At 41.2% G+C, this 12310-nt stretch overlaps 2 protein-coding genes across 15 annotated transcripts in view; one reads left to right on the top strand and one right to left on the bottom strand.

Moving 5' to 3' along the window:
* Positions 1–12310, bottom strand: part of TMEM232 (transmembrane protein 232) — a 332087-nt gene that overhangs the window by 30394 nt on the left and 289383 nt on the right. For 3 of the 14 annotated variants that reach the window (XM_054252078.2, XM_054252074.2, XM_054252079.2), the window contains one exon: positions 7960–8017. The exons of the other annotated variants lie outside the window; for them this stretch is intronic. In XM_054252078.2, coding sequence (XP_054108053.2) covers positions 7960–8017 — 58 coding nt within the window. The remainder of the gene's footprint in view (positions 1–7959; positions 8018–12310) is intronic. 14 annotated transcript variants of the gene reach the window in all.
* Positions 1–12310, top strand: part of LOC144581571 (uncharacterized) — a 375083-nt gene that overhangs the window by 286120 nt on the left and 76653 nt on the right. The window lies entirely within an intron of this gene.

Raw genomic sequence — 12310 nt, 5'->3', positions numbered from 1 at the left:
TACAATCATATCTTCAAATAGAGACAATTTGACTTCCTCTTTTTCTAACTGAATACCCTTTTATTTCTTTTTCTTTCCTGATTGCTCTGGCCAGAAATTCCAATACTATGTTGAATAGAAATGGTGAAAGATGGCATCCTTGTCTTGAGCCAGTTTTCAAAGAGAATGCTTCCAGGTTTTCCCCTTCAGTATGATATTGGCTGTGGGTTTGTCATAAATATTCTATTAGTATTTTGAAATACATTCTATCAATACCTAGTTTATTGAGAGTTTCTAGCATACAAGGCTGTTAAATTTGGTCAAAGGACTTCTCTGTATCTATTAAGATAATTACATGGTTTTTGTTTTTGGTTCTGTTTATGTGATGGATTACCTTTATAGATTTGCATATGTTGAACCAGCCTTGCATCCCCAGGTGAAGCCTACTTGATGGTGATGGATAAGTTTTTTGATGTGCTGTTGCATTCGGTTTGGCAGTATTTTATTGAGGATTTTTCATCAATGTTTATCATGAGGATATTGGCCTGAAATTTTCTTTTTAATTTGTGTCTCTGCCAGGTTTTGGTAGCAGGACTATGTTGATCTTATAAAATGAGTTAGGGATGATTCCTCTTTTTCCATTATTTGGAATAGTTTCAGAAGGAATGGTAACAGCTCTCTTTGTATGTCCGGTAGAATTCAGTTGTGAACGCATCTGCTTGTGGACTTTTTTGGTTTGTTTGCTAATAATTGTTGCCTCAATTTCAGAATTGTTGTTGGTCTATTCAGGGATTCAGCTTCTTCCTGGTTTAGTCTTGGAAGGATGTAAGTGTCCAGGAATTTATCCATTTCTTCTAGATTTACTGGTTTATTTGCATAGAGATGTTTGTAGTAATCTCTGATGGTAGTTTGTATTTCTGTGGGATCAGTGGTGATATCCTCTTTATCATATTTTATTGCATCTATTTTACTCTTCTCTCTTCTTTATTAGTCTGACTAGCGGTCTATTTTGTCAATCTTTCCAAAAAAGTTCCTGGATTTATTGATTTTTGAGAGTTTTTTTTGTGTCTCTATCTCCTTCAGTTCTTCTCTGATCTTAGTTATTTCTTGTCTTCTGCTAGCTTTTGAACTTTTTTGATCTTGCTCCTCCAGTTCTTTTAATTGCGATGATAAGGTGTGCTTTTAGATCTTTCCTCATTTTTCTTGTGGGCATTTAGAGCTATAAATTTCCCTGTAGACACTGCTTTAAATGTGTCTCAAAAATTCTGATATGTTGTGTCTTCATTCTCATTGGTTTTGAAGAACATCTTTATTTATCCAGTAGTCATTCAGGAGCAGGTTGTTCAGTTTCCAAGTAGTTGTGTGGTTTGCTGAGGAATGTTTTACTTCCAATTATGTGGTCAATTTTAGAATAAGTGCGATGTGGTGCTGAAAAGAATATATATATTCTGTCGATTTGTGGTGGAGAATTCTGTAGATGTCTATTAAGTCTTCTTGGTCCAGATCTGCATTCAAGTTCTGGATATCCTTGTTAATATTCTGTCTTGTTGATCTAATATTGACAGTGGGGTGTGAAAGTCTCCCACTATTATTGTGTGGGAGTCTAAGTCTCTTTATTAGGTCATTAAGAACTTGCTTCATGTATCCTGGTACTCCTGTATTGGGTGCATATATATTTAGGATAGTTAGCTGTTCTTGTTGCATTGATCCCTTGTGGCATTGGTCCCTTTACCATTAAATAATGCCTTTCTTTGTCTCTTATGATTTTTATTGGTTTAAAGTCTGTTTTATCAGAGACTAGGATTGAAACCCCAGCTTTTTTCTCTCCATTTCCTTGGTAAATCTTCCTCCTTCCCTTTATTTTGAGCCTATGTATGTCTTTGCACATGAGATGTGTCTCCTGAATACAGCACACCAATGGGTCTTGACTCTTTATCCAATTTGCCAGTATGTGTCTTTTGATTGGGCCATTTAGTCCATTTACATTTAAGGGTAATATTGTTATGTGTGAATTTGATCCTGCCATTTTGATGCTAGCTGGTTGTTTTACCCATTAGTTGATGCAGTTTCTTCATAGTGTCGATGATCTTTACAATTTGGTATATTTTTCCAGTAGTTGGTACTGGTTGTTCCTTTCCTACAGGAGCTCTTGTAAGGCAGGCCTAGTGTTTACAAAATCTCTCAGCAGTTGCTTGTCTATAAAGGATTTTATTTCCCCTTTTCTTATGAAGCTTAGTTTGGCTGGATATGAAATTCTGGGTTGCAAATTCTTTTCTTCAAGGATGTTGAATATTGCCCCCAACTCTCTTCTGGCTTGTAGGGTTTCTGCCAAGAGATCCACTGTGAGTCTAATAGGCTTCCATGTGTGGGTAACCCAACCTTTCTCTCTGACTGCCCTTGCATTTTTTCCATCATTTCAACCCTGGTGAATCTGATGCTTGTGTCTTGGGGTTGCTATTCTTGAGGAATATATTTGTGGTGATCTCTGTATTTCCTGAATTTGCATGTCGGCCTGCTTTGCTAGGTTGGCAAAGTTCTCCTGGATAATATCCTGAAGAGTGTTTTCCAACTTGGTTTCATTTTCTCCCCTCACCCCCTGTCACTTTCAGGTACACTGGTCAAAGTTAGATTTTGTCTTTTCATGAAATCCCATATTTCTTAATGTTCATCTCTTTTCACTCTTTTTTTCCCAATCTTGCTTTCTTGCTTTGTTTCATTGAGTTGATCTTCAATCTCTGATATCCTTTCTTCTGTTTGATTGATTTGGCTATTGAAACTTGTGTATGCTTCACAATGTTCTCATGCTGTTTTTTCAGCTCCATCAAGTCATTTGTGTTCTTCTCCACAGTGGTTATTCTAGTTAGCATTTTGTCTAACCTTTTTTCAAGGTTCTTAGCTTCCTTGCATTGGGTTAGAACATGCTCCTTTAGCTCGAAGAAGTTTGTTATTACCCACCTTCTGAAGCATGCTTCTGTCAATTTGTCAAAGTCATTCTCCATCTAGTTTTGTTCCCTTGCTGGTGAGGAGTTGTGATCTCTTGGAGGAGAAAAGGCATTCTGGTTTTTGGATATTTCAGCCTTTTTGAACTGGTTTCTTCCCATCTTAGTGGATTTATCTATCTTTGGTCTTTGAAATTGGTGACTTTTGGATAGGGTCTGTGAGTGGATGTCCTTTCTGTTGATGTTGAAACTATTTCTTTATGTTTGTTGGTTTTCCTTCTAAGAGTCAGGCCTCTCTACTGCAGGTCTGCTGGAGTTTGCTTGAGGTCCATTCTAGACCTTGTTTGCCTGGGAATCACTCACAGGGGCTGCAGAACAGCAAAGATTGCTGCCCGTTTCTTCCTCTGGTAGCTTTTTCCCAGACGGGTACCCACCAGATGCCAGTTAGAGCTCTCCTGTAAGAGATGCCTCCCAGTCAGGATACACGGAGTTAAGGGAGCTACTTGAGGAGGTAGTCTGTCCCTTATCAGAGCTTGAGCACTGTGCTGAGAGATCCATTGCTCCCTTCAGAGCTGCCAGTCAAGGATGTTTAACTCTGCTGAAGCTGAACCCAGACGGCCCCTTTTCCCATATGCTCTGTCCCAGGAATGTGGGGACTTTATTTATAAGTCCCTGATGGGCTGCTACCTTTTTTCAGAGATCATCTGCCCAGCAAGAAGGAAGTCTATTGACGGTCTGCCTGCAGAGGCCTTGCTGAGTGATGTGCACTCTGCCAAGCTGCTGTGTAAACTTCCTGACATTTTGTTTACACAGGTGAGGTTCAAACCACCTACCAGAGCCTTAGCAATGACGAATGCCCCTCACTCCACCAAGCTCAAAAATCCCAGGTTGAGCCCAGACTGCTGTGCTGGTTGCAAGAATTTCAATCCAGTGGATCTAAGTTGCTAGTTGTTGTGGGAATGGGACTCACAGAGCCAGATCACTTGGCTCTCTGGCTGCAGCCTCCTTTTTCAGGAGACTGAGCAGTTCTGTCTCACTGGTGTTCCAGGCACCAGTTGGGTATGAGAAAAAAAAAAAACTGATGTGGCTATAATGGCTGCCTAGTTTTATGCTGGAAACCCAGGGTGCTGGTGTTGTAGGCACCAGAGGGACTCTACTGGTCTATGGGTTGTGAAGACGGTAGGAAAAGTGCAATGTCTGAGCACTTCCCAGGGGAGGTGATGCCCTCACCTTGCTTCAGTTTGCTCTCCTTGGGCTGCACCCACTGTCTAACCAGTCATAATGAGATGAACCTTGTACCTCAGTTAGAAATGTGGAGATCACTCGCCTTCTGTATTACTCTCACTGGGAACTGTGAACCAGAGCTGTTCTCATTTGGCCATCCTGGGTGGATATTGCCCCAGGATTTTTACTTTTTTTTTTAAATCCAATCAGCCTTTCCATGTCTTTTTATTAGAGAGTTTAGTCCATTTACTTCCAATGTTATTACTGAACAACTGGGACTTACTCCTGTCATTTTGTTGTTTCCTAATTGGTTTGTGAGCTTCTCTTCCTTCTCTCCTTTCTTTTTGTCTTCCATTTAGTGAAGGTGATTTTCTCTGTTGGTATGATTTAAATTCTTGCTTTTTTTTTTTCTTGTATGTCTGTTGCATGTTTTTTGTTATGAAATTACCATGAGGCTTGCAATACTATCTTGTAAGCCATTATTTTAAACTGGTGACAACGGATTAACACTTACTACATAAACAAATAGACCAACATGCAGAAAGAAAACTGATAGAAACTCTACACTTTAATTTTGTCTCCCCCTTTTTTTTCACTTTTTGTTCTTTCTCTTTATGTCTGCTTGTACTGTGTCTTTAAAAGTTGATGTGGTTATTATTTTTGATTAATTCATTCATTGTCTTGCCTAATTAAGCTAAGAATAGATTACAAACCACAATTACAGTGTTACTCTCTTCTGTATAGTTACTTACCAGTGAATTATTTACCTTCAGATGATTTCTCCTTGCTCATTAACATCCTTTTCTTTCAGATTGAAGAATTCTCTTTTAGCATTTCTTGTAGGACAGGTTGATGAAATTCCTTAGCTCTTGTTTTATGGGATGGTCCTCATTTCTCCTCCATGTTTGAAGCATATTTTCACTAGATATACAACTATAGAGTAAAAGGTGTTGTTGTTTTGTTGTTGTTGCTGTTGTTTAGCACTTTAAACATATTATGCCACTCTTCAATGGAAACTGTAGGGTTTCCATTGAAAAGTCTGTTGCCAGATGTATTGGAGCTCCGTTGTACGTTGTTTCTTTTCTCTTGCTGCTTTTAGGACACTTTATGCTTGACCTTCAGGAGTTTGATTATTAAATACCTTCCAGGGATCGTCTTTGGGTTAAATGTCTTGGTGTTCTATTACCTTCTTTTACTTCAATGTTGCCTTCTCTGGGTTTGGGAATTTCTACGCTATTATCTATTATCTCTTTGAATATACTTTCTACCCCTATGTCTTTCTCTACTTTCTCTATAAGGCCAATAACTATTGGATTTTCCCTCTTGGGGTTATTTTCTACATCTTGTAGGTGTGCTTCATTCTCTTTTATTTATTTATTTCTTGTATCCTTTCACCATTGATTTTCAAATAGTCTGTCTTCAAGCTCACTAATTCTTTCTTCTGCTTGATCAATTCTGCTATTAAGAGACTCTGATGCATTCTTCAGTATATGAATTGAATTTATCAACTCCAGAATTTCTGCTTGAATTAAAAAAATAATTTGTTAAACTTATCTAATTCTGAATTCTTTCTCTGTGTTATCTTGAATTTGAGTTCCTCCACACAGTTATTTTTAATTGTCTGAAAGTTCATATACCTTTGTTTCTTCAGAATTTGTCCTCAGTGACTTATTTAGTTTGTTTGCTGAAGCCACATTTTCCTGGATGATCTTGATGCTTATATATGTTTGCTAGTGTCTACTGGTGTCTGGGCATTGAAAAGTTAAGTATTTATTGTATTCTTCATAGTCTGGACTTTCTTGTGTTCATCCTTCTGGGGAAGGCTTCCGGGCATTCAAAGAGATTTAAATCCTAAGTCCAATAGCACTGTTTTTTGTTTTGTTTGTTTTGTTTTTGTCACCCAGGCTATAGTGCAGAGGCACTACCTTGGCTCACTGCAACCTCTACCTCCTGGGTTCAAGCAATTCTTTTGCTTCAGCCTCCTGAGTAGCTAAGCTTACAGGTGCATGCCACCATGCCCAGTTAATTTTTATATTTAATAGAGAGATGGTTTCACCATCTTGGATAAGATCCACATGACCTCTGGATTACCAGGCATGATTCTTGTTTTTCTTTCCTTTACTTTTGTCCAAACAAATGGAGGCTCTCTTTCTGTGCTAAGGCACCTGGAACCAGTGGTGTGGTGATAAAAGCAACCCTCTGTTCACCACCATGAGAACTATGCTGGGTCAACCTGATGCCAACACAGCACTGGGTCCCACCCAAGGCCCACTATAACCACTGCCTAGCTACCACCTATGTTCATTCAAGGCCCTAGGGCTCTATGATCAGAAAGTGATAATGCCAGCTAGGTTTGTGTCCTTCCTTTAAGGACATTGTGCTCCTTCAGCTCTAAGGAAGGTCCAGAGATGCTCTCTGGAAGCCAGGGATTGGAGTAAAAAACCTTAGAGGTTTACCAATGTTCTAGTCTACTGTGGCCAAGCGGGCATTCAGATTACAATGCAAAGTCCTTCCTGTTCTTTCCCTCTCTTTGCATGGGCTGAGGAGCCTCTCCTTGTGGCCACTACTACCACTAGCCCATGGGGAATTCTGCCAGGCCACCACTGATGTTGACATAAAGACCAAGGGCTCTTCAGTCAGCTTGTGGTGACTTCTCCCAAACCCTCTCAATGCAGTGGGCTCCCTTCTGGCCCAGTACAAGCCCATAAATCCTGCCCAATAGCCTAGGTCTGGACTTGGGGATACCAAGAGCCTGCTTGTTACTCTACTCCACTGTTGCCAAGCTGGCACCTAAGGTGCAAGACAAAGTCTTCATCACTTTTTCCTCTGCTTTTCTCAAACAGAAGGAGTCTTTCAGCATAGCCACCATAGCTGAGAATGTTCTGGGTCACCTGAAGTCAACTTTTCTCAGTGCCAATAGCCTATGGTGTACTACCTGTATATCACTACTGGTTATTCAGGACCCAATGGCCCTTAGTAAGCAGGTGATTAATCCTGCCAGGACTGGGTCCTTCCCTTAAAGGCGGTGGGGTCACTTTTGACCAAGAATGTGTATAGAAATGTCATCATCGGCCAGGGCCTCAAATGGGGGCGGTCTCATGACTCTGCCCAGTACTCTGTGTGCTACTGTGGCTGAGCTGGTATGCAAGATGTTAAGACAAATTTTTCTTTACTTACTGCTTTCTTCTTAAGGGATGGAATTGCTTTTGTTGCTGAGAGATGTGCTGCCTGGGTTTGGGGAAGAGGTGATGCAAGCACCCCTTTAGCTGCCCTGGCTGGTATCTTCCTAGGTCATGTGCTAACCTAGTTTGCTGGCTCTGAACCTTGCCTTTCTAATTAAGGTAAGAATAGATTACAAACCACAATTACAGTGTTATACTCTTCTGTATAGTTACTGTTACCAGTGAGTTATTTACTTCTAGGTAGGAGATGCCTAGGAATTGCAGTCCTTGTGTCCTAGATTGCCTTTCAAGTTTACCTAGGCGCCCAGAGCACTTCAGCCCCTGATGGCAAGCTTTGTTCTTACCTCTGAGATGGATGACTTCCCTCTGTCTGGGGCTGATCGAAATGCTCCTTCCATGTGCTAGCGCTGGCTGAGCAAGACTTTGCTCTCCACTGTGACAGGGCTGCACTGAGTTCAACGTAAAGTCCCCCAGTCAATGAGCTCTCCCTCCCCCAAGGACACAGATGCTGTACCACATAGCCACTGCTGAAGGGCTGGGAGGGGTGGTGTCAGTAATTCAAGACTGTCTCTCCTGCCTTCTTCAATACCTCTTTCAGTTATATGAATTTAAAACAAAGTGCTGTGATTGCTCACCTGGTTTTTGACTCTTGTAATGATGCTTTTCTGTGACAGTTGTTAAAATCTGGTGTTCCTGTGGGAGACAATGAACACTGTAGACTTCGATTCTGCCATCTTGCTCCACCTCTTAGATGCTGTTTTTAGTTGCCACGTTTTGTAGGCATTTGTTACATAGCAATGGATAACTAATACAAAGTGCCTTATAGCTGGTCTTTTAAAAATTTTAAATGTGTAAATTTGTATTTAGTTCTTCAAATTAGAAAATAAATTGATAAATAAGCCTCTTTTGCTTCTTTATTTTTCTGAAATTCCCTTAATTCTAATATAGATCTCTGGACTATATACCTCTCATTTTATTATCTTCTTCCCATTTTCCTCCTCTTCATCTTTATTTTACTTGCTGGGAGATTTCTTTAATTTTATCTTCTAAACCTTCTGTTGAATTTTCAACTTCCACTATTGTGTTTTTAATGTCTAGGAACTCCTTTCTTATTCATATACTATTATTTTTTATAGCCTTCATTTTTCATGGATGAAAAATTTTTCATTTATTTCTTACAGAATAATTTTAGAGGATTTTTTTCACATTTCTTCTTTCTGTACTGTTTCAATTTTTTCTGATTTTCTTCTATATTTTATTTATTTGGCTCCCTGTTATGTCACTCTTATTTTTTGAAAATTTGATGAGTCTTCTCTCTCCAGTAATATTTTAACAGCTTTGTTAAGGTCTAACACATATTAAGTTACATATTTTAAACACATAATTTATTATTTATGACATATATATACCTATGGAATCATTATTTCATTCAAGGAAATGAACATTACCATCACATTACCCTGAATCCCCACCAAGTTTTCCTCATGCTCCTTTTCTCAGTTATTTGTGTTTAAGAACAAAATAATACAAAGTCAATTGGAGGCTACAGGTTTCTGGGGCATGTTGAATAATGGCCTTCATCATAGAGTGACTGGGTAGTGATATTAGTTATATATTGCTGCATAATAAATTATCCCATAATTAGCAACTTAAACACTTACCATTTCAGTTTTTTAGGGCATGGTCTCTGGCTCAGGGTGTCTCAAAAGATTGAAATCTAGGTGTCAGAGGCTTCAGACATATCAAAATTCAACTGTGGTCAGAGTCACTTAAGTTTATTTACATGATTATTGACAGGCCTCATGTTTTTGCTGGCTGGTGATCAAAGGCATCACTTTCTTGCCATTTGAGTTCCCATTGGAGCAGCTCAAAACATGGCATTGTTTTTTTCAGAGTGAATGAATGAGAAAGTTAAAGAAGCTCCTTTAGAGAGAAGCTACAATCTTTTTGCAACCTAGCTTTGGAAGTGGTATCTCATCACTTCTGAGATACCACTCATTCTATTCATTAGAAATAAATCACTAAGTCCAGGCCATTCAAAGAAAGAGATTACACAGGGGCACAGATATCAGAGGCTAGGATCATTGGAGGTCATCTTAGAGGCTGCCTACCATAAGGGTGAAGCCATTTCCTTGGGAGAACTCTCTAATGTCAGCATCTATAAGCCTTTTTTCTTGTCCTGGACAAAGACATCAGACAATCGCCTGCCTGGGATATGTCACTGGCCTCTGACCATTAAGGAAAGGAGGGCAGGAGTCAATGTGGAAGTGATAGAGACACAGAGAAGGAGCTCTGAATCTGACTGTTCCGTATGAAGTCTTTACCTTTTTCAGTGCAACATCTTTGCTGCCTTTGAAGGCTTTTAAGCAGTAAAATGAAATAATCAGAATTCTGTTTCAAAATTATTGCTCTGACAGCTGTGCAGATGGAACAAGAAATACTTAGAGACATTGGACCATTTCTGGACCTACTGGAGTAGAATGGTAGAAATGATTATAAAAGATTGAAAGAGTTGCCTTACTAGAGGAGCAATTGCTTGCCATAGCAACTGTACGAGTTGATTGGGGGAAATAGGGGTATATAAGAGGCCATTTTTTTTCTTTGTTTACAGCCTCTGAGTGACTCCACTGTTGCTAGTTAGAAGTCCTCAAGCCTGTAATCCCAGCACTTTGGGAGGCTGAGGCGGGTGGATCACGAGGTCAACAGATCGAGACCATCCTGGTCAACATGGTGAAACCCCATCTCTACTAAAAATTACAAAAAATTAGCTGGGCATGGTGGCACGTGCCTGTAATCCCAGCTACTCAGGAGGCTGAGGCAGGAGAATTGCCTGAACCCAGGAGGCGGAGGTTGTGGTGAGCCGAGATCGCGCCATTGTGCTCCAGCCTGGGTAACAAGAGCGAAACTCCGTCTCAAAAAAAAAAAGAAGTCAAAACAGTGTAAGAGTTTAGGCTTCAGTCTAAACTACTAAGAATTCCTAAATGTCGGCCGGGCGCGGTGGCTCAAGCCTGTAATCCCAGCACTTTGGGAGGCCGAGGCGGGTGGATCACGAGGTCAACAGATCGAGACCATCCTGGTCAACATGGTGAAACCCCGGCTCTACTAAAAATTACAAAAAATTAGCTGGGCATGTTGGCACATGCCTGTAATCCCAGCTACTCAGGAGGCTGAGGCAGGAGAATTGCCTGAACCCAGGGGGCGGAGGTTGCGGTGAGCCGAGATTGCGCCATTGCACTCCAGCCTGGGTAACAAGAGCGAAACTCCGTCTCAAAAAAAAAAAAAAAAAAAAAAAAAGAATTCCTAAATGTCAATATCCCAGCACTGTTTTATTCCAGAAGTTCCTAACTGTCAAGTCTTGACAGGCTGGCATATTTCCATAATTGTGAGGTACGTTAAAAATTATTTATTGCTAATAGTAGACACAAGGTTCTTTGAACTGGCTGCACCATGGACTACACCATGGGGACCCCTGTGATGCACATGTACACCTCCAGATGGACTCCCAGAGCCAGAAAGTCTGAGTCAACCTTACACCACTGGACCCTGCCGCCTGATTTACCGACCTTGTGACATTTTGCCATTGTTCCTGCCTTAACTGATAACCCAACCTTGTGACACTGGACCTTGTACCTTGTGACATCCCCCCAGCAACCTCTCCCCCCCATCCCCCGGTTTGCAAAAACTGCCCTGAACTGTAACTTCTGTACCTTTCCACTTCCTACTCCAAACCTATAAAACCAACTCCTATCCCACTGCCCTCTACTGACTCTCTTTTTGGACTCAGCCCACCTGCACTCAGGTGAATAAAAAGCCACATTGCTCACACACAGCCTGTTTGGGGGGTCTCTTCATTCACAGCATGCTTAACATTTGGTGCCAAAACCTGGGACGGGGCACTCCTTTGGGAGACCAGCCCCATGTTCCCACTGTTCCCCTGTGAGGAGACCCAGCTGCAACCTCAGCGCGTCAGACCAGCCCAACAACCCTCTTACCACCTTCAGATCCAGTAAGCAGTCTCTCCCTCTCTCTCTCTCTTCTTTTAAATTTTTCTCCTTCTAAGTAGAGACAAAGGAGACACTCTTTATTTGTGTAGAGACAGAGGAGACAAGTCTCTCCCTCTCACTCAAAAACTCCAACATTGGTCATGAACTCAGGAAAAGTGTCCAGTCAGTTGTGGGGATGTCTGCATTGAGCACTCACCAGGGTTACAGCCTAGGACCAGTCAGGGACGCCTACTGAAAACCCTGGTAGCTGCTTGCTCCTTTTTCTCATCTCTACTCTGCTTCTCTCCTTAAAACTTACCTCCTTTATCAGGGGCAATATTTTGCCCTCTATTCCTTTGTCTTTGCCTTTAGCCTACATCCTAAAAAACCTAAAACCTCTTCAACTTTCACACAATCTGAAACCTATACGTCTCATTTTTTTTTTCCCCTGTAGCATGGCCTGGCCTCAATACAAATTAGAAAATGGTTCCAAATAGCCAGAAAATGGCACTTTTAACTTTTCTATTCTGTGAGACCTAAACAATTTTTGTCAACAAATGGGCAAATGGTCTGAGGTGCTGGATGTCCAGGCATTTTTTACACTCCAATCCCTCCCTAACCTCTGCTCTCAATACAACCTATACCAAATTTTCCTTCTCTCCCTTCCGTATGTCCCTCCTGCCTCTGCCAGCAACCCCAAATCCTCCTTGTCCATCAACCCTTCTGACCTTTCTCCTCCCTGCCTGTTTAAACCAAACCCCAACCCAGACCCATCCAGAGCCTCCCTTCTCTTCCTCTGCCCATAACCCACCTCCTTATGTCCCTTCTGTCACCTCCCCACCTCATACCTGGTCTGGCTTACAGTTAGCCCTGCAGCTAACTCCTCCACCCCTGGCCAACAATTCCCCTTCAAGAGGTGGCTGGAGCCGAAGGCATAGTTAGGGTGCATGTTCCTTTCTCTTTATCCGATCTTTCCCCAATCAGCCAACAGTTAGGCTCCTTT

This window comes from Callithrix jacchus, chromosome 2 (assembly GCF_049354715.1).
Source record: "Callithrix jacchus isolate 240 chromosome 2, calJac240_pri, whole genome shotgun sequence".
NCBI lineage: Eukaryota > Metazoa > Chordata > Mammalia > Primates > Cebidae > Callithrix > Callithrix jacchus.
This window is presented reverse-complemented; position numbering and strand designations above follow the sequence as displayed.